This window comes from Dipodomys ordii, unplaced genomic scaffold, assembly GCF_000151885.1.
Source record: "Dipodomys ordii isolate 6190 unplaced genomic scaffold, Dord_2.0 Scaffold138, whole genome shotgun sequence".
NCBI classification, from domain to species: Eukaryota; Metazoa; Chordata; class Mammalia; order Rodentia; family Heteromyidae; genus Dipodomys; species Dipodomys ordii.
Window position 1 is genome coordinate 376444 of NW_012267354.1, and position 20287 is coordinate 396730.

The following is a 20287-nucleotide window of genomic DNA, read 5'->3' on the forward strand; positions in this document are numbered from 1 at the left end:
TTCATGAACTGGATTAATGAATTGCGTTCATAAATCCTATTAATGAATTGAGGCAACCCATACATGTTCAATAGACATTTGAGAGGGGTGGTTGGGTGTACTCCAGTGAGGGGACAATGCCAGGGGTCTTTGGGGTGGTGGTTAAACACCCGGTTCCTAAAGAATGTGGAGGTGTCATAGAAAGAATTAATTCTGGGATGCATAAGGCCCAAGAGATGGGGTGTCCAGTCGAGTGTTCCTAATTTTGTCCTTCCCCAGACATCGCAGCCAAAATGGGCAAACAGACTTCGCCTCAGTTTCTCCCACCCCCACCGCCTGCTCCTCCACCCCTCCAGAGGGCGGGGCCAGAGGTCAAGGCTAGTGGGTGGGATTGGGGAGGGAGAGTGGTGCTGAGTAGTTTTCATTTCTTCAAGGGCCCCGGCTTGGGGTGCCCTTCTTCCCCCATGGCCGGACACCTGCCTTCTGACTTCCCCTTCTCGCCCCCACCAGGAGGTGGGGGCGACGGGCCTGGAGGGCTAGAGCCGGGCTGGGTTGACCCTCGTACTTGGCTGAGCTTCCAAGGCCCTCCTGGTGGGCCTGGAATCGGGCCGGGGGTTGGACCAGGTTCCGAGGTATGGGGGATTGCTCCTTGCCCTCCGCCATTTGAGTTCCGTGGAGGAGTGGCGTACTGTGGACCTCAAGTTGGAGTGGGCCTAGTGCCCCAAGTCGGAGTGGAGCCCTTTCATCCTGAGGGTGAGGTGGGAGCCGGGGTGGAGAGCCACTCCGAGGGGGCTTCCCCTGGGCCCTGCACTGCCCACCCTGGTGCTGTGAAGCTGGAGAAGGAGAAGCAGGAGCAAAACCCTGAGGTGAGCAAGACAGCATGGGGACAGGATGCCAGAAGCAGCTAGGCTGGCAGTGGCAGCAATTGGGGGCAGGGGTGGTGGAGGTAATGATGGCCTCCAGTTGCCCAGGCCTGGAACCTGTAGGGATCAAAGTAGCCCAGTCACCCTAGGCAGAGATAAGGCGGTGGTGGTGACTTCAGGAAGAATCAGAGATTGTCCCTTGATTCCTCTGGTCCCTTGCTTTGGTCTGGCCTTGGTTAGTTATTCGCTAAGAGCCTCTTCTCCTGTCTGTCCTCCTTTTTTGGGAAAACATTGTTCCGCAGCCAACCTACGATCTTGGCCTTAGGGTTAGGTATGGCCCCCGGGTTAAAAGGCTTCTTATCTGGGGTCATTGTTCCTGAAGGCTAGGGTGTGACTGTTTTCTGATAGGTTGAGTTTGGGCTGTCGGTGTTGAGTGGAGTTGGGTTTGTCTCAAGTCAAGTTTATTGGGTAGCTTGCCTTCCACCTTTGTAAAAAGCTGGAGGTACTGATTTGCTCGATTCTTGTCTCTTAAGCTGTTTAAAAAAAAATAAGGAAAAAGGAACTTCAGGAGAAGGTCCCCCAGCCGGTCTGTCTATAAATGCAGGTTCACTTGAGCAACTGCCGGCCTCCAGCCCTGCTAGGACTATTAAAGGTGTATGTTCTGCACCTCGGAAGCAACAAGTGCTAGCAATTAGAGATGAAGTACCAAAACCCTTAACCGCCATTGAAGGTGTGAGTGGAAATCTGGGTGAGGGAGTTGCTCCGGCTGCTGAGAACTAATGGCTGCCAATTGGGGTCCTCTTCCTAAGTGCCTGGCTGTGTGCTCATTTTAGACATCATTATCTCATTAGCGACACCAAATCTCCCAGGGAGGCATTATTAGCTTATTTCACGGGTCTTAACTGCTGAATGAGAGCAGAACTACAGTTCATCACTTTATTCCAAATCCTCAAAATCGGATTTGGAAAGGCTGAGCCGTGGGAGAGCAGACTTTTGTGAATGAACATTTGCCTATTTGCATCTGAAAGCATCCAGTACTTTTGAAATACTTTTTACTTTTTTAACTTGTTATTATTTTTTTGGTGGTACTGGGGTTTGAACTCACTTGGCTTGCTAGAGTGGTGTTCTGCCACTTGACTCTTCCCCTCCCTGCACCCCAACACTTCCATTAAGAATTCTAGGATCATAAAAGACTGTTTCTCTCTGCCTGCTGCTACTCTGTGCTGACCAGCTCTTTCTAGAGTTGCCCTGAGGCTCCTCATTCCTATTGCTCGAACTCCTATCTACCCTTCCTCACACTCATCCACCCTCAAGGATCACGTGCCATTAGACTTCAGATAACTTCTGAGTTTTTCTACCTTTTGTGAGGATGCCCAGAGTCACCCTACCTTCTTGGGGCTACCCATTTTTTTTTCCATTCACTTCCTGAATTCACTGGTGAGGAAGCATTGTCAACCTGAGCCGGTGTTGGCGGCTCACACCTGTAATCCTAGCTACTCTGGAGACTGAGATCCGAGGATCACAGTTGGAAGCCAGCCCAGGCAGGAAAGTCCTTGAGACTCTTATCCCCAATTAAATCACAGAAAAAGCCAGTAGAACTCTGGCTGAAGTGGTAGAGCGCTAGCCTTGAGCAAATAGGAGCTCAAAGACAGTGCTTGGGCCCAGAATTCAAGCCTTAGGACCAGTTAGTCACATCCTATCCCGTCCTAGCCACTAACATCCATGCTGGGATTAAGGCAGTACCTCCCTACAGTAGTGTTACATAACAAGAGCCAATGTTTTAAAATATGAGTTAGATCATTTCACTCAGCTAGCTGAAGTCACCGTAGCTTCTTTTGGATCTGCCTAGCTTATTTGACCTCATTAAATACCACCTTTCAATTTTGTTTATTTATTGTGTTGGTCTTTGGGCTTGGACTGGGGGAGGGGAGGGAGCTGGGTGCTATCCTTCCTTTCTCTCCCCTTTTCTCCCTTCCCCTCCCTCCTTCCCTCCTTCTCTTTTTCTTTCTCCAGTACTGGGACTTGAACTCAGGGCCTGGGCACTGTCTTAGCTTTTTGGCTCAAGGCCAGTGCTCTACCACTTTGTTTTAATAGACTCAAACTTCCTCAAGCTAGGGATGACACTCGGTCAAACACTTGTCTTGAATATTGAGTTAGGTGCAGGGAGTTTACTGTGTAATCTGGCAGGTGTTCTAAGGTGGAGGCTAAGAGCTTGGTTTTCTATCTTCGCATGGTACTCTGTCTACTGGATATGCCAGTTTCTGGGGACATAGCTTCTTGTCACAAGGGGCTGTGAGTGGATGAGCGATTGATAATGAGGCTGTTTTGAGCAGATGGTCTGGGAAGCTGAGACACTCCCTCAGACTATTCCTTTGGGACCATAGTCAGCTTCTCAAACCCTGAATACAAAAGGTAGAGTTGAAGCTGGGTGCCAATGGCTTAACACCTGTTATCCTAGTTACTCAGGAGGTTGATACTCAGAAGGATCATAGTTCAAAGCTAGCCTTGGGCAGGAAAGTCCGCAAGACCCTTACCTCCATTGAACACATCACAAAGTGAAAATGGAGCTGTGGCTCAAGTGGGTCCAGTGTTAGCCTTGAGCAAAAAAGGAGGGACAGATCCCAGGCCCCTCCAACTCCAGGACCATCTCTATCCCCCCCATATGCAAAAGAGTTGATATCTGGTATGTCTATGTTTTTACAAATTCTGTTTTGTTTTGTTTTTAAAATGCAATCTCAGGACAGCAAGGATCTGCAGCAAGAACTTGAGCAATTTGCCAAGCTGCTGAAGCAGAAGAGGATCACTCTGGGATATACCCAGGCTGATGTGGGGCTCACCCTGGGGGTTCTCTTCGGTGGGTTTCCCCCTCCCCTTTGGATGTTCTCATACCATAGTGACCATCTTTTCCTTGGAAGGAGCATTTCCTGAATTTAGGCTTTTCCTTCCCAGCGAGGGAATGAGGGGAGGGTGCTTCAGGAGGCTAGTCTACCCACTTGGAGGCTTGAGCTGCTTTAGAAGGACTAGGCGGTATCATTGAGTGGGAGCTGTGAGGATGGGAAGAGGGGCCTGAGTCTAACACATGTCGGTTCTCTCTCACCTGGCTTCCCCCAGGAAAGGTGTTCAGTCAAACCACCATCTGCCGCTTTGAGGCTCTGCAGCTTAGTTTCAAGAACATGTGTAAGCTGAGGCCCCTGCTGCAGAAGTGGGTGGAGGAAGCTGATAACAATGAGAACCTTCAGGAGGTGAGGGGGGTGTGGTGGTGGTGGGGGGGGGGAGGCTGCTTGGCACCTGCATCATCTCAACCCCGCATCCATTGCTTCCAGCCTTGGCTTGGGGACCGTTCTGTCTTGTGGGCTCTGGGTCTAGGGATTGGAACCCAGGGCTTTTGCTTGCTAAGCATGTGATTTCCCACTGAGGTACCCTGACCCTCCCCACCCCCTCAGCCCAGGACAGCAGTTTGCAGTGGGATGGAGAATGATAGGATCCTTCAGTAAGTATCTCTTCTAGGAAAGGATTTGAATCCTCTGGGTCTAAACTCCCCCACTTCTGGTATCATCCTTTCTCAGGATCTCCCCTCTCCCAGCTCTGGTGACCATGCCCCTTTAGCAATTGTTGGCAAGTCACTGTCCCTTTGATTTTGGTGATGTTCAGCAAATCTAAAGCCCTGCTTTTGTTTCCTCTCCTGCGCCTGCCCAGATATGCAAAGCAGAGACCCTTGTGCAGGCCCGCAAGAGAAAGCGAACAAGTATCGAGAACCGTGTGAGAGGCAACCTGGAGAGCATGTTCCTGCAGTGTCCCAAACCCACACTGCAGCAGATCAACATTATCGCTCAGCAGCTCGGGCTGGAGAAGGATGTGAGTACCTCATGTCCTGGCCCTGTGTTTTCTAAATCTCTTTCCCAGCTTAGGGAAGGGGTGGTAAGGCTCCTGTTGTACCACTCCAGGGCTGTTGGCATTAGGGGAATGACTCAAGTCCTGAGTTTCTGGTCTAATGTCACTTTCTCCTGTGTTGTCAACTCCCAGGTGGTCCGAGTGTGGTTCTGTAACCGGCGCCAGAAGGGCAAACGATCAAGCAGTGACTATTCCCAACGAGAGGATTTTGAGGCAGCAGGGCCTCCTTTCCCAGGGGGACCTGTAGCCTTTCCTCTGGCCCCAGGGCCCCATTTTGGAACCCCAGGCTACGGGACCCCTCACTTTGCCACACTGTACTCCGTCCCTTTCTCCGAGGCAGAAGCCTTTCCCCCTGTCCCTGTCACCACTCTGGGCTCTCCCATGCATTCAAACTGAGATGCCTGCCCTTCCTAGAGATGGGGGAACAGAGAAAATGGGAGAAGCTAGGGAAGGAGAGCCTGGAGTCTGTGCCAGGGCTTTTGGGATTAAGTTCTTCATTCACTAAGGAAGGAATTGGAAGCACAAAGGGGGGGGGTGGTCCTGGGGGGGAAGCGGTTAGAGGGAAGGTGAAGTTCAATGATGCTCTTGATTTTAATCTCCATGTTATTCAACTTTGTTCTTGAATAAAGAAGCCTGGGACACAGTAGATAGATAATTCTGTCTTTAGTTTATCCTTTAGTTCCTGAAGAGGGAGCAGAGGTAGAGAAAACTAATGATCCATACTAACTGCTTTCATACCATTCTGAAACAGAGACATCACATCACCTAAATTGCTTTGTGTGTGTGCATGTACATGCACACTGGTACAGGGACTTAAACTCAGGTCCCTCATATTCTTGAGTTTTTGGTTCAAGGCTGGGGCTTCTTCACTGGTATCATCCCTTTAATATTCTCCCCATCCCTCCCATCTCTGCTCATTTTGCCTGCCCTTCCCCTAAGAACCTGACTACATTCCCAGAGCTTTCTAAGAACTAGGAAGCAAAGAGTAGCAAAGAATAAGAACTCAGGGATGAATGAAGCTGCTTATGCTTTATTTCATTTGGCAATAAAAAGTGAAGTTTTGAAAAGCCAGCTGAGTGAAATCATGGTTAGTGACAGGCTGGCCACAATGTAAAAAAGTTTGGGGGCTGTGCTGCAGAATTTTCTCAGAATGCTTTAGGTGATACCAAACATCCAAGAACATTAACAAAGCTGAGCATGTCGCTCAGTGGTAGAGCTTGCCTAGAAGCCCAAGGTCCTGGGTGTGATCCAAAACTCTGTCGTCTTGGCCATGAGTACTCCAGGTCTGAGTCAATGTATTCATAGCCACAGACCTTTGCCTGTAGTTATTCTCTCCTGTGGAGGGAAGGGAAGAAGGAAAGCATCTCTTAATATCCAGTATGTACCCTTTCCATGCCCAATCGTGGACTGGAGGTGCTAGTTCTGTTTCCTTTGATGACCTGGTGATGGGCCTTAGGTCTGGAGCCCACAGGATACCTTGGACATTGGAAGTCAGCCACCCTGGCAGCCTAATGCTGATGCCAACACAAGCTATATAGTGCCAGATAGCACATCCATCACACTGAACGCAGGCCACTGTTTCTTGGGGTGGGCTGCAACAGGTGCTGGGCAGGGCTCCCCACCCCCAACTGAGGGGGAATCCAAGGGAGTGCTCAGAGTGCAGGCCATGTTTATTGAAGGAAGTGATACATACCCCCATCACTGAAAACCCTGAGAAGCCAAGACTTTACCCCTGGGTAAAGGGTGTGCCCAGGGAACTGAGTCTAGCTCTTAAAAGAACTGGAATGGGCTCTCTCTCTTTTCTAGCTCTTTCTTAGCTATTTCCTTCTCTTCTCTTTCCTAGCTATCTCTTTCCCACCTTTCCCAGATGCTCTTTCCCAGGCCTTTACGCTCTCTCTGCTCTTTTCTAGCTCTTTCCTTCTCTTCTCTTTCCTCTTTTCTAGCTCTTGCTCTTTTCCAGCTCTCTTTCCCAGGCCTTTCCCAACCGTGTGGAGGGCCAAGATAGCCTGGTGCCAGCCAGAACGATTTATGAACCTACCCCTTACCTGGAAAAAAAAAAAAAAAGAACTGGAATGGGATTATAGTCTTGAATATAGGAAGCAATCTTACGGTTGGTGTAGTTTGCCTGATAGAAAAAGATAATCTGAGCCGGGCGCTGGGGCTCACGCCTGTAATCCTAGCTACCCAGGAGGCTGAGATCTGAGGATCTCGGTTCAAAGCCAGCCTGGGCAGGAGAGACCGTGAGACTCCTATCTCCAATAAACCACCAGAAAACCGGAAGTGGCGCTGTAGCTCAAGTGGTAGAGTGCTCACCTTGAGCTGAAGAGCTGAGGGGCAGCGCCCAGGCCCAGAGTTCAAGCCCCATGACCGACAAAAAAAAAAAAGATAATCTGGTTCATTCAGCTGGGCATGAAGTAGGTACTCATAATCCTAGAGCTGGGGAGGCTGAGGCAGGATACTCAAGTCTGATGCCATCCTGAGCTACATAGTGAGACACTATCTTAAACACACAGAAAACGTCCTCAGCATTTAGTTGGACCTTGACAGGCCTGCAGATGTAACCTAGACTAGTCTCTTACCAAATATTAGGATTACAAATGTGCCCCCACCCCAAGTCCTGGAGCTTGGATTTAGGGCACTGTCCCTGAGCTTCTTTTGCTCAAGGCTAGCACTCTACTTGAGCCACAGTGCCACTTCTGGCTTTTTCTGTTTATGTGGTACTGAGGAACTGAACCCAGGGCTTTCATGCATACTAGGCAAGCACTCTACCACTAAGCCACATTCCCAGCCTACAAGTGTGCTTTTTTTTGGGGTGGGGTGGGGTGTCTATTTTTACTCCCAGTGCTGGGAATCCAATCCTGGTGCTTTGGTGCTTGCTAGCCACTACTCCCAGTCTCCCAGGAAATTGTTTCCCACACTTCAGTTGTTTTAACTCTTGCCCCTACTCCAACTGACTTGCTTCTCCCTCTGTGCATATGTCAAAACTACTCGGGGGGGGGGGGTCTCGCCATTCCAGTATCTCTTCTGCTTTTGTCCTCTACCCATCCTCGCTGAGGCTGACATGACAAGACAGAGGATGCCACTTACCCACTGGGTGTCAGTGGGGCTTTCTCCACACGGAGTTTCTTCCTAGGCCCAATAAGTACTGGTGGGGGGCTCTCATCATCCAGTTCTGCCAGCACTCGGTGAGCTGATTTCCTCCGATTTCGTGGGGGTGGGGCAGGTGGGGTTTTCACTTCCCCAGGTGGAGTGGGAACAGGCAGGCTGTGCGGCCCACCCCCACCCCGGGAGAAGGTGAGGGGCTGGGTCCTGAGCTTGCTGAGGCTGCCAATGGAGTTGAGAATCAGTGTGGCCTTGGGGGCAGGGGAAAAGGTGCTGAGGGGCCTTTGTGGGGCCCCCTGGGAAGGCAGCATGGGCTGGAAACCTGTCCCAGCCCCGGCTTCTCCCTTAGAGCGTGGGATGGTAATGGCAGCGAAGTCCTGAGGTTTGACCCGGACTTGTTGGAACATGAAGTAGAATTCTGAGGAGCTGGTTCCTGGGGGCCCTTCAGGGCCAAAGGTCAGGAGGTCACCATCACTCAACTCCAGCCTGTGACCCTTTGGGAGTCGGACATTATTGACCAAAGTCCCTGTTGATGGTGCAGAAGGAAACAAGAACAGCAATGACCAATCAGGAGTAGAGAATCTTGCCCTGTTTGGTTTTCCCCCTGGCAGGTGACACCATCTACAGTGGGAAACAAGTTTATTTAAGTTTAGTTTTTAATTTATTGGTACCAGTCTTGGAGCTCAAACTCAGGGCCTGAGCATTGTCCATGAGCTTCTTTGCTCAAGGTTAGACCGGTACCACTTGAGCCACAGTTCCACTTCTGGCTTTTTGGTGGCTAATTGGAGATAAGAGTCTCACAGGCGGGCTGTGCAGGCTGGCATCGAATTGAAATCCTCAGATCTCAGCCTTCTGAGAACCTAGGATTACAGCCACCACCAGTGGGTAAAAAGTTTACTTTTCTTGTGCTCTCCCATGGATGGGCTTCTATTTCATTGTGCTTAGGCCCGCTCCCACTCAAAGAGCAGGTAGTATATAGCTCAGTCTAGTTCAAATCTTGGCTCTACCACTTACCAGCTTTTTTTTTTGTCAGTTGTGGGGCTTGAACAGGGCCTGGATGCTGTCCCTGAGCTCTTGCTCAAGGCTAGCACTCTACCACTTTGAGCCACAGAGCCACTTCCAGTTTTTGAATGTTTAATGGAGATAATAAGTCTCAGGGGACTTTTCTGCCTACCTTGGCTTTGAACTATGATCCTCAGATCTCAGCCTCCTGAGTAGTTAGGATTACAGGTGTGAGCCACCAAAACCATCTATGTTTCTTAACCTCTGTGCCTTATTTTCCTTTTTTGTAAATAAGGTTTAGTGCCATGTACATTTGATGCACTTAAAATGGTACCATAATAAAACAGCAAATTCTTCAATGATATGTTGGCTATCATAGCCCTCAGCATCCCAGAATAGAGAATTACCAAGCCTTATGTTTTTTTTACCTATGAGGAAAGAAAGCCTTAGAAAGGCGAAGTGACAGGCCTGAGGTTTTGCCAGCGGCCAGTGATAGAACTCAATTGTAAACCCAGGTCTCTTTTTTTCTTGCTGGTCCTGGGGCTTGAACTTCAGGCCTGGGCACTTTCCCTGAGCATCTTTGGCTCAAGATAGCTAGCACTCTACCATTTGAGCCATTTCCAGACTTTTCTGAGTAGTTTATTGGAGTCTCACAGACTTTCTTGCCCGGGCTGGCTTAGAACTGTGATCCTCAGGTCTCAGCTTCCTGAGTAGCTAGGGTTACAGCTGTGAGCCAATGGCAAATCTAGGCCTCTTGAGGCTGCCCTGAATCAGGAAGAAAGATACATATCCAGGTCTCTACATCCATCACAACTGATCTAATACAGAAACAAGGTGCCTTAGCAAAACTGGAAAGTGAGCCAATTCTGAACTTAGGCTCAGAATGGTCACATGTGGCATTTCACTGTTGATGTCCCCAATCCTGGATCTACCTCTTAGCCTTGTAGAGAAGAAGACAGAGGACTGGATCAGATCTGACCTGGTAGGGACTCTGTAGATACTCATTTCAACCTGCTGCTACCCAGCTCATGGCTCACCTTGGCTGCTGTGGTCCTCCAGGCTGACCCTCCAGTCCTCACCTCGTCGCTCAGCATGCAGCTCTGCGTGGACCCCAGAGATGAGGCCTGGCTCCTTCTGGGGTCGCAGGGCTACATCACACAAATCAGCCCTGCAACCCAAACGATAGGTGCAGCCAGTTCCGGTAGGGGGGTGGAAGGTGTAGAGATCACCGCCCCTGCCTCCCCCTATGCGCAGCAGCTGGAAGCAGGGCAGCATGAGTGGGGCTTCATCCGCACCACCTCTTCCACTTCAGGAATCCATCACCTTCGCCAAGCACTTGGCTTAAGTTCACTTCTCAGTCTGATGCAAATGAGCTGTGAAGAAGTGTAACCTCACCTTGGAGTACACAACCTGAATAGCGAGAATTCAGAGTGCCAGCAAGCCTAGGAATGCAATGCAAAACAAACAAAAAGGCTATTATGCAGATTGACAACTAAAAAAATTTCCGAGCAAGTCCTGTTGTAATGCAAAACCAAGTACACTTCCTAGGGCACCTCCGTTGGGCTGGATCCCCAGGCCGTCAAACATCAGGGAAGCCTCCAGTCTGAGTAAGACAAAGATTATTAGGCGACTTCGGGATGGAGAGGAGGTCGGTGCACAAACGTACGTGCGAACGCGCACTTCTCATCTCAGCGTAACAAGGAGAAGAGAAGCCGGCTGTCAAGCTTGTTTATCCAAAGAGCACCCCTCCCGTTGGCCCGCGCCCCACTCTTCTGGCCAATTTCTTATTCACAACGTTTGAATCCCTGGGGGAAGTAATCCACCGTCACCCCCAAAGGGCAGTTCAGTGCAAACACTTCGCTAAATGCTCCAACAAAGCGGACCACATCCCTTGTCATCCCGGCTACTCGGGATGGGATCAAAAACCGAGAAAGGACCTCCTAACTATCCTGCAAGGCAAACTCCGTCTTCTCCGTTCCTCACCTATCCCAGTTTCAGATCTACCTGCGTGGGGCAGTCTCGGAAGGGCCTCGGCTCCAGTCAGTGCCCTGGAGTTCCAGGGTTGGGACCCGCTTGCTCTTCCGCTGCAGTTTGACAGCCAGGAAGCCTGGGCTGGGAGGGGCGCGGCCGGAGCGCGCGGGCAGCTCAGGCCCCTCCTTCGGAATTCCCGGGTCCGACTTCGCGCCGAGCTAGCCCGCCCCCGTCCTGTTTCTGATTGGTCAGCTCATTTGCTCTCCTGTGCTCCATTGGACGGCCAGCTGGGTAGGTCCTCTATCTCCCGCCTTCTGCGTTTTCTGATTAGTTCTCACGTTTTCCCGGGTTCCTGGAGTGGGGTGGAGCCGTCAGGGCGCGTAGAAGTCTCGACGCGTTAATTAGGCCCTGCCTTAGACTCCACTGCGCTTGCGTGCATTATGGCCTCCTACTTCCGGCGCAAAAAAAAAAAAGACTTTGGAAGAGCCCGCCTGCATACCCGCCTGGCGCATGCGCAATCAGGGGCAGACGCGCCCCGAGCGACGCCTAGGGGGTGTGGCCAGAGGACCGAAGGGGTTTCTCGCGCTGGGTAAGGGGCGTTCGCTAGAGTCAGTTGGGGGCGGGAAGGGGCTGAGCAAGGGGGTCCTGGGGTGGGTTAGGGGACACGTAGGGAAGAGGGGTGCAGGAGCCGGGTAAAGGACCAGCTGAGGTGTTCAAAACAGCCTTAGCGCTCAGGGTCTAGCAGGGGGAAGATCCTGGGGTGTTTAGGGGAGGGAAGGGGGAGAACAGCAGGCATTAGCTGAGAGTGAAGCACCAGATTGTTTGTTTGTTTTTTTCTTTCTTCAGTATAAAAGCAAGACTAGGATGTAGGAAGGGAAATCGCAAGCTCTTGCAAAAAAAAAAAAAGAAATGAGCTTAGGTTGGGGGGGCCAGGGTGAACGATGCTATTACAAACCCCAGACTATGCTGCTGTAGGACGCTAGAGATAGGACAACAGGGATGGAAGCCGAAGGGATACCGGAGAAACACTAAGGGGAAGTTGCAGAGAGGTTTGGATGAGATGTCAGGAAACTGGCTTCTCTGCCATGGGCTTTAGGCTGTCTGCATTTCCAGGGATCTTAAGGAGGCTCGTAGCCCTGCATGTGGACTCATTGTCCTGGTGCTCTGTCTGGGCCGGGCGCTATGATAGGGAAGGACCCTGAAGTCACGGCTTGGTGGTGCCTGGATGGGCTTCCTCAAAGCCCTGGCGAGCCATGGAGAGAACTCTGGAGATTGGGCTCAAGACCCTTCCGCTGTGTATCTCCTCCTTTCTCACCTCCAGCCCGGAACAGCAGGGATCATAGAAATTTACCGAGGAGGGTAAAGGCACTGCCCAGAATCCTATAAGTAACGAGTAAGGCCTTGTTAAATTGTTTCCATGCCATGGTTATAGCCCTGTCCTATCAGGAGTCAGGTTGAGAGGAGCAAATGATCTTGGGGTATTTCCTGCCTCTATTGGGAAGTAGGAAGAGAGGGGCTGAGAATTGGGTGGACCTCACTGTAATTTAAGAATTATGACTTTGTTATTGTAGGGGATTTCTCTTTGGAAGGTGACCTGAAAATTGAATTGGAGTGTCCTTATTTCTCCTATTGTCCAGGGGAAGATAGATGGCTGGAGGCAGAATCTAGAGTCTTCAAATAAAGTGGAGATGTTGCCACCTTCAGGTCAGTAAGGCCAGGAAGGGTACCAGAGATTGCTTCTCCCTCAGAATCTGATCATGGTTGCTCTTGTGATTCCTCAGGTTTCACGGGGCTGATGCCCCCTTCCCACTTCCAAGCTCGGCCCTTCTCAAATCCGCCAAGAATGGCTCCCACCTGGGCCTCAGACTTTCCCACGGTCAGATCTCCACTCCATGGCTCAGAGAGACGGATAGACACTCAGCGGCCTCCAGTGACTATGTGGGAACAAGATTTATCTGTCAATATGCAGGGGCCAGGGTGGACAGGCAGGTAGGGAACCAGTGCTTGGTGTACTCCTGTCCTTCAGTGAGCAGATTCCTTAGACTACACATGGTGGCGCACATTTGTAAACAATTGTAGCTACTGGGTGAATGAGGCAGGAGGATCACATTTAAAGCTAGACAGAAATTAAGGCTGGGAAGCTGGCTTGGTGGTGGAGTGCTTGCCTTGCATGCATGAGGCCCTGGGTTCCATTCTTCAACACCACTTAAGCAGAAAAAGCCTGAAGTGGCATGGTGGCTCAATGGTAGAGCACTAGCCTTGAGCTGAAGAGCTGAGGGACAGTGCCCAGGTCCTGAATTCAGGCCCCATAACAGACCAAAAAAACAGAACAAAAGAAATAGCAAGGCTGTGAGTTCAGTCTTACTCTATTTTGGCTTGGGTTCCTTAATGTGTGTGTGTGTGTGTGATATGTATATTTGTTGCTGAGGATGGAATCCAGGGGCTTGCCTATGGTAGGCAAGTACTACATCTCCAGCCCCAACTTAATATGTTTCTACATAAGCAGTTATTGGTACCTACAATGCATAAATAATAAGTATATTAGACACTAGTGATGGATATAACAAAAATGAGTAAATGAGATTCTGACCTAAAAATTCTCAATAAGATGCAGGTGCTGGTGGCTCATGCCACCAGCTACTCAGGAAGCTGAGATCCGAGGACTATAGTTTGAAGTCAAAGTTCAAGGCCCCGAATTCAAACCCCAGTAAAAACAAAACAAACGAAATACGCCCCAAAAGCAACATCAAAACGACCAACCAAAAAAAAAAAAAAAAGAAAACACACATGACTCTAGTAGATTGTTTTCCAAAGGTTCAGAGAGATACACCAATGTACTATCCTCTCATATCCTTTTTTTTTTTTGCTAGTCCTGGGGCTTGAATTCAGGGCCTGGGCACTGACCCTGCGCCTCTTTGTGCTCAAAGCTAGCACTCTACCACTTGAGCCACAGCCTCACTTCTGGTTTTTTTTCAGTGTATGTGGTACTGAGGTGTTGAATTTGGTGCTTCATGCATGCTCAGCCAGCACTGTACCACTAAGCCTCATTCCTAGCCCCTCTCATATCCTTATACAGTATACCACATACTTGATATAGGCTTGTACCTAGCACTTGGCCTTGCCATATTGATACTGGAAGCTCAGGACCTCCTTATCTCCATGTTGCCTTATGTTTACTTGCCTTTAAGTCAGAATTGAGAAGTCTCTGCATCTTCTAATCTGTTCACTCACAATATACGGGCTCATGATGTGCAATTTAATGTTTAATATATCTGGAAAGATCATGTTCCTTAGGCTCACTAATTCCAAGGTCCTCTGAACCTAGACAGTGGGCTTAATGTTTTTAGTAAGGACCTTTTCTATCTTTCTTCCTTTTTCTTTTTCCCCGCTCTCTCTTCCCTCCCTCCCTCCTTTCTTTTCTCCTTGACATGGTCTTGCTCTGTAGCCCAAGGCTGGCTTCAAACTCTTCATCCTCCTTCATCAGACCCCTGAGTGTTGGGATTGCACCAGGCACTGCCTTATTAGGGACATGATGAATGCTGCTACTGATGTGTGACAGAGGTCCCCATGCCTCAGCTTCATCCTTTCTGTCTCCATTTTTGTCCTTGGTTGCTCTCCCAACACCAGAGACACATCTTGCCCCTGTACTAACCTGTCTTTGAAGGTCCGTGGAGTTGGAGGGGTCTCAGGCCCTGAGCCAGCAGGCTCAGCTAATCTCTCGGCAGCTGAGGGAGCTGCGGCGGCTAGAGGATGAGGTTCGGACCCTTCGAGAAACCTCTCTGCAGCAGAAGATGAGACTGGAGACCCAGGCCATGGAGCTGGAGGCTCTGGCGCAGGCGGAGAAGGCTGGCCAAGCTGAAGCTGAAGGCCTGCGTGCTGCCTTGGCTGGAGCTGAGATTATTCGGAAGAACTTGGAAGAGGGAAGCCAGCGAGACTTGGAGGAGGTTCAGAGGCTGCACCAAGAGCAGGTGAATGTGAAGGTGGGAGAGGTAGCTGGTCAGGAGCTTCCCAGCAAAGAGCAGACCTCACAGAGGGATTTCCATGAACGATAGCACAAAGAAATCTTTGATGAAGGAGTATAGTAGATAACCAGGAAGAAACAACTTGGGTGTTTGGATCTTATTCAGACTGCACTTGTCTGCCAAGTGACTTTATACTAGTTGAATCCCACCTTCTTCCTCTAGTAGGAATTAGTCTTCCCTACTTTCTTCCAGGTCCCTGATTCATCTGTGAGTGGGGTCAGAGAGTAAAGTGGGGAAGGTGGACATGGGAAAGAGAGATTATTCAGTGAGGAAACTCAGTGCTTTTCTTTGAGATCACTGAGACGGGAACTGGGCACTTAATAATCAGATTATCTGAGTTCCTGTCCTTACAGCCTAATTCAGTACTCACATGTTTGACATTGAATGTGATCACAATTAATAAACTGCAGTTTGGAGAAGTTCCTTGAAGGTAAAGGGCAAGGGAACACTAAATCTGGGGTTAGGAAAAGCCACCCTAACCAATGATGTCAAGAAATGAAACCAAAAGGTATTAGGAGAAAATAGGAATGAATTCTAAACATTGGGGTGTGGAAGGCCTTTCTACCTTAAGCCAAAGTTCAGAGGCCATAAAAAAAGTTGATAAGTGGGCTTTATAATATTAACATTCAAATGACAGAAGAGTAAAGAATAAGTGATAAACTAGAGAAGAATACTTACAGTTCATGGCATAGGAATAGGTTAATATTTCTAGTATGTAATGTGTACCTAAGAATTGGTTAAGGGGAAAACCAGCAATCCTTGTCAGAAAATATACAAAGGTGAGATAGTTAAAAAATACACAATTCAGCCGAGTGTCAGTTGCTCATGCCTGTAATCCTAGCTACTCAGGAGGCTGAGATCTGAGGATCACGGTTCAAAGCCAGCCCCAGCAGGAAAGTCCATGAGACTCTTATCTCCAGTAAACCACCAGAAAACTGGAAGTGACGCTGTGGCTCAAGTGGTAGAGTGCTTGCCTTGAGCTGAAGAGCTCAGGGACAGTGCCTAGGCCCAGAGTTCAAGCCCCACAACTGACAAAAAAAAAAAAAAAAGAATATATATACACACACACAATTCATGAAAGAAACTTAAGAGAATGGGGACATTTGTGCTGTGCATGAGTTGGCTGGTCAAGTGGCATATAAGTTAGTAGGGAAGCTGGTGTTGTTGAACACTTACTTAGGTGGGGTACCACATGGAGGCCTGAGCGAACGCAGTGAGGGGGGTTGGGAGTGGAGGCAGGCTGCAGAGTGCAAGGCATTGGGGCCAGCTGAGAACTTCATAACTTCAGAATCATGAGAGCTGGGTGTTGGTGGTTCACACCTGTAATCCTCTCAGGAGCCTGAGATGCACAGTTCCAAGCCAGCCAGGGTAGAAAAGGCCACTAGGCTCCGTGGTAGAATGCCTGATGAACAAGCAAGCTCAGAGAGCATGTGTTCAAACTCTTTTTTTTTTTTTTTGGGTCTGGTCGTGGGGCCTGAACTCTGGGCCTGGGCGCTGTCCCTCAGCTCTTTAGCTCAAGGCTAGTGCTCTACCACTGAACCACCTTCCCAGCCCCTGTGTTCAAACTCTTAAAGCCTCAGTATTGATAAAATAAATAAATAGGTAAATAAAAATTATGAGACCTGAGTGTGGTGGTGCATACTTGTAATCCCAGCTACTCCAAAACCGAAGGGGGAAGAATGGTTGAAACTGGGAGTTTCCAGACCATTGTGAGCAGTACAGGAGAACCTTGAAGCCAAAACCCCAAACCATTCTTGTAGGACTATTTCTGTAATTTTTTTTGTTTTTGCTTTTGTTTTTTTTTGGTCCAGTGGTGGGGCCTGAACTCTGGGCCTGGGCGCTGTCCCTCAGCTCTTCAGCTCAAGGCTAGTGCTCTACCACTTGAGCCACAGCACCACTTCTGGCTTTTTTCTTTTTGCTTATGTGGTGCTGAGGAATCGAACCCAGGGCCTCAGGCATGCAAGGCAAGCACTCTACCACTGAGCTACCTTCCCAGCCCTATTTCTGTAATTTTATACTAGAGAAATTTCTCCAAATACATATAGCATCTAAACCAAATATAAACTCTGTTACCATGTTCAAAAAATTTACCATCAGTATGGATGAGAACTGCTGATTGTCAGAAGTTATAAAATTGCCAACAACAACAAAAAAGATGTTTAACCATTGAAAGGTTTTAATGACACGAGCAAATTTTTTTTGTTGTTGTTGTTGGTCGTTGGGCTTGAACTCTGTGCCTGAGCGCTGTCCCTCAGCTCTTCAGCTCAAAGCTAGCGCTCTACCACTTGAGCCACAGCGCCACTTCTGGTTTTCTGGCGGTTTATTGGAGATAAGAGTCTCATGGATTTTCCTGCCTGGGCTGGCTTTGAACCACAATCCTCAGATCTCAGCCTCATGAGCCACCGCCACCTGAGTAGATTTGCTTTTTTAGGTCTAAAAACATTGGTGTTGTAGGGGGCTGGGAAGTTGGCTCAGTGGTAGAGTGCTTGCCTTGCATGCATGAGGCCCTGGGTTCAATTCCTCAGTACCACATAAGCAAAAAGAAAAAAAAAACCTGGAAGTGGCGCTGTGACTCAAGTGATAGAGCGCTAGCCTTGAGCTGAAGAGCTGAAGGACAGCGCCCAGGCCTAGAGTTCAGGCCCCACAACCGGGCCCCCCCCCCAAAAAAAAATTGGTGTTGTAGCCGGTGGCTCATGCCTGTAATCCTAGCTACTCACAAGGCTGAGATCTGAGGATCGTGGTTCAAAGGCAGCCCAGGCAGGAAAATCCATGAGACTCTTATCTCCAATTATCCATTAGAAAATCAGAAGTGGCATTGTGACTCAAGTGGTAGGGCACTCCCCTTGAGCAGAAAAGTTCAGGGACAGCACCCAGGCCCAGAGTTCAAGCCCCATGACTGACAAACAAAAAACAAAAAAACAAACTTTTGTGATTTATATCACATCTTTATTGTAGTATGGAGTCAGGAAAGGACAGGGGCAGAAGCAAGGGGGCTACTTTCCCTCCTCACTCACCTATCCTACAGTATTAGTTGGCTCTCATGCCCCAAGTGCTGCTTAAAGTAGGGAGAAAAGATAAGATTCTTCCCTTCTTAGAGGATCCTTTTCCATGGGGTGTGGCAAATGGTGAGTACATACTGAAGTAAGAGAATGTCAGATTGAGTACCAGTGCTCAGAAAGCTGAGACAGTGATAGGCCAGAGTGAGGTCATGGGGAGGGATTAAGGGCTAGTGAGACCTTCTAAGAAGGGGAGAATGCTCTCTGCAGAATGAGAAGTCCATGTCCAGTAGACTTGCTGTGGCCGGCATGAAGTAATGAGGGAGGGAGCTCAAGAAAGTGGGCCTGGCCAGGGCCACAAAAAGACACTGAAGAATTCTGAAGACCACTTTAGGAGCAAGTGGCCATTGTCCAGGCTTACCTTAGATTGTTGGTAGTTGAAGATGTTTTGGGAGGAACTGTGGATGGATTTGAAATTGATGTCAAGATGGTCTCCATGTGTCACAGAGTTGGGTGATCTGTTGGGTGGTTCTCTGTGGTCATGGAGTGACACAACAAAAGCAGAGGGAAAGTTTGGAAGGCCTTCCAATATGGGCCCAGCTGGCCCCTGATGAGCCCGCTCTTCTCTCCACAGCTGTCCTCCTTGACTCAGGCTCATCAGGAAGCTCTTTCCAGTTTGACCAGCAAGGCCGAGGGTTTGGAGAAGACTCTGAATAGTCTAGAAAGCAGGAGGGCAGCAGAGGCCAAGGAACTGGCCATGGCCCAGAAGGAGGCTGAGCTGCTGAGGAAGCAGCTGACGTAAGTGGGCAGGGTGGTTGAGGGGACTGGTGGTGGATGCCGTGGAGGTTTCCAGCCTCACTGATGGCTGGCGCATTTCCATCCTACCTTAGCAAGACTCAAGAAGACTTGGCGGCCCAAGTGACCTTGGTAGAGAATCTGAGGAAATACGTGGGGGAACAAGTCCCTCTGGAGGTCTGTCACCAGGCATGGGAACCTGAGCGAAAGGAGCTTCTGGACACTGTGCAGGTGGAGGGACTGTGGAGGTGCAGCCCTGGAGGGGGCATTGTGGGAAATCAGGTCAGAATGAGGGCAGCTCTTGGGGAAGTATATGATCTGAAAGAGGAAGGAAGTGCTGTCCATGGACCCAGACTGGCTGCTGCTGGAGGGGGGCTGTGGAGGCCCTAATTGGCACTGTTCTCCCATCATTTGCAGCACTTGGAGGAGGAGCGGACCAGCCTCCGTGCCACCACGGAGATGCTGCAGGTGCGCGTAGAGAGCCTCATGCACATGCTCACCCTGCAGGAGGAGGAACTGACCAGGAAGGTATGGTTCTCTTTAGGCAGTCATCACTTGACCCTAAGGTTACTGCCTGGCCTCCCTGTGAGGCCCTGCTGCAACACCTGCTTGCTTGCTTGCTTGCTTGCTCTCTCTCTCTCTTTCTTTCTTTCTTTCTTTCTTTCTTTGCTGGTCGTGGGACCTGAACTCTGGGCCTGGGCACTGTCTATCAGCTCTTCAGCTCAAGGCTAGCGCTCTACCACTTGAGCCACAGCGCCACTTCCGGCTTTTTTTCCTTTTGCTTATGTGGTGCTGAGGAATTGAACCCAGGGCCTCATGCATGCAAGGCAAGTGCTCTACCACTGAGCCACCTTCCCAGTCCTCTCTCTTTCTTTCTTTCTTTCTTTCTTTCTTTCTTTCTTTCTTTCTTTCTTTCTTTCTTTCTTTCTTTCTTTCTTTTCTTTCTTTCGTCTTGGAGCTTGAACTCTGGGTCTGGTGTTGTTCCTGAGCTCTTCAGCTCAAGGTGAATGCTCTACCACTTGAGCCACTGCGCCACTTCTGGTTTTCTGGTGGTTAATTGGAAATAAGAGTCTTACAGACTTTCCTGCCTGGACTGGCTTTGGACTGTGATCCTCAGTTATCGTCAGCCTCCTGAGTACCTAGGATTACATACATGAGCCACTGGCCCCCCGGCTAACCTGTTGGGACCTGTCTTTTCCAAAACTCCTCTTTTTATGTGTGTGTGTGTCAGTTCTGGAGCTTGAACTCAGGGTCTAGGCATTGTCCCTGAGCCTTTTTGCTGAAGGCTAGTGAACTTGAGCTACAGTTCCATTTCTAGCTTTTTGGTGTGTAATTGGAGATAAGAGTCTTACAGACTTTCCTCCCTGGGCTGCTCTTGAACTGTGATCGTTAGGTCTCAGCCTCCTGAAAAGCTAGAATTACAAGTATAAGCCACTGATGCCTAGCTCAAGCTCCTCCATTACTTTGGCTTCACTGCTCAGGCAGGGCAAAGACAAAAACAATCATGGCCCTTCTCTTTGCTTCTCCAGGAGTCACACCTTTCTTTTTTTTTTGGGGGGGGGGTCTGGTCGTGGGACCTGAACTCTGGGCCTGGGCGCTGTCCCTCAGCTCTTCAGCTCAAGGCTAGCATTCTACCACTTGAGCCACAGCGCCACTTCCAGCTTTT

The 20287-nt window shown here is 49.5% G+C and overlaps 3 protein-coding genes across 5 annotated transcripts in view; 2 read left to right on the forward strand and 1 right to left on the reverse strand.

Annotated features, from left to right (window-relative positions):
• The first annotated feature begins 443 nt into the window (after positions 1-443).
• Positions 444-5379, forward strand: Pou5f1 (POU class 5 homeobox 1). 2 transcript variants are annotated; one of them, XM_013031209.1, is made up of 5 exons: positions 444-846; positions 3574-3696; positions 3954-4084; positions 4539-4697; positions 4866-5379. In XM_013031209.1, exons 1-5 carry the CDS (start codon positions 444-446, stop codon positions 5127-5129), a joined length of 1080 nt encoding a protein of 359 aa, XP_012886663.1. In that variant the 3' UTR covers positions 5130-5379. The 2 variants fall into 2 exon arrangements, with proteins under 2 accessions (XP_012886663.1, XP_012886664.1); XM_013031210.1 differs by having other exon boundaries at positions 444-845; positions 3582-3696.
• Positions 5380-5743: 364 nt separating this feature from the next.
• Tcf19 (transcription factor 19) lies at positions 5744-10973 on the reverse strand. 2 transcript variants are annotated; one of them, XM_013031217.1, is made up of 4 exons: positions 10842-10973; positions 9875-10279; positions 7821-8361; positions 5744-6068 (listed from the first exon to the last, which is right to left on the reverse strand). In XM_013031217.1, exons 2-4 carry the CDS (start codon positions 10110-10112, stop codon positions 6059-6061), a joined length of 789 nt encoding a protein of 262 aa, XP_012886671.1. In that variant the 5' UTR covers positions 10113-10279; positions 10842-10973; the 3' UTR covers positions 5744-6058. The 2 variants fall into 2 exon arrangements, with proteins under 2 accessions (XP_012886671.1, XP_012886672.1); XM_013031218.1 differs by having other exon boundaries at positions 10821-10973.
• A 364-nt stretch (positions 10974-11337) lies between these two features.
• The window catches only part of Cchcr1 (coiled-coil alpha-helical rod protein 1), a 22871-nt gene continuing 13921 nt past the window's right edge, over positions 11338-20287 (forward strand). The window contains exons 1-7 of the mRNA XM_013031106.1: positions 11338-11397; positions 12380-12512; positions 12590-12797; positions 14473-14776; positions 18461-18624; positions 18717-18852; positions 19039-19149. Of these exons, the coding sequence (XP_012886560.1) occupies positions 12497-12512; positions 12590-12797; positions 14473-14776; positions 18461-18624; positions 18717-18852; positions 19039-19149 (939 nt within the window). The 5' untranslated portion in view covers positions 11338-11397; positions 12380-12496. The remainder of the gene's footprint in view (positions 11398-12379; positions 12513-12589; positions 12798-14472; positions 14777-18460; positions 18625-18716; positions 18853-19038; positions 19150-20287) is intronic.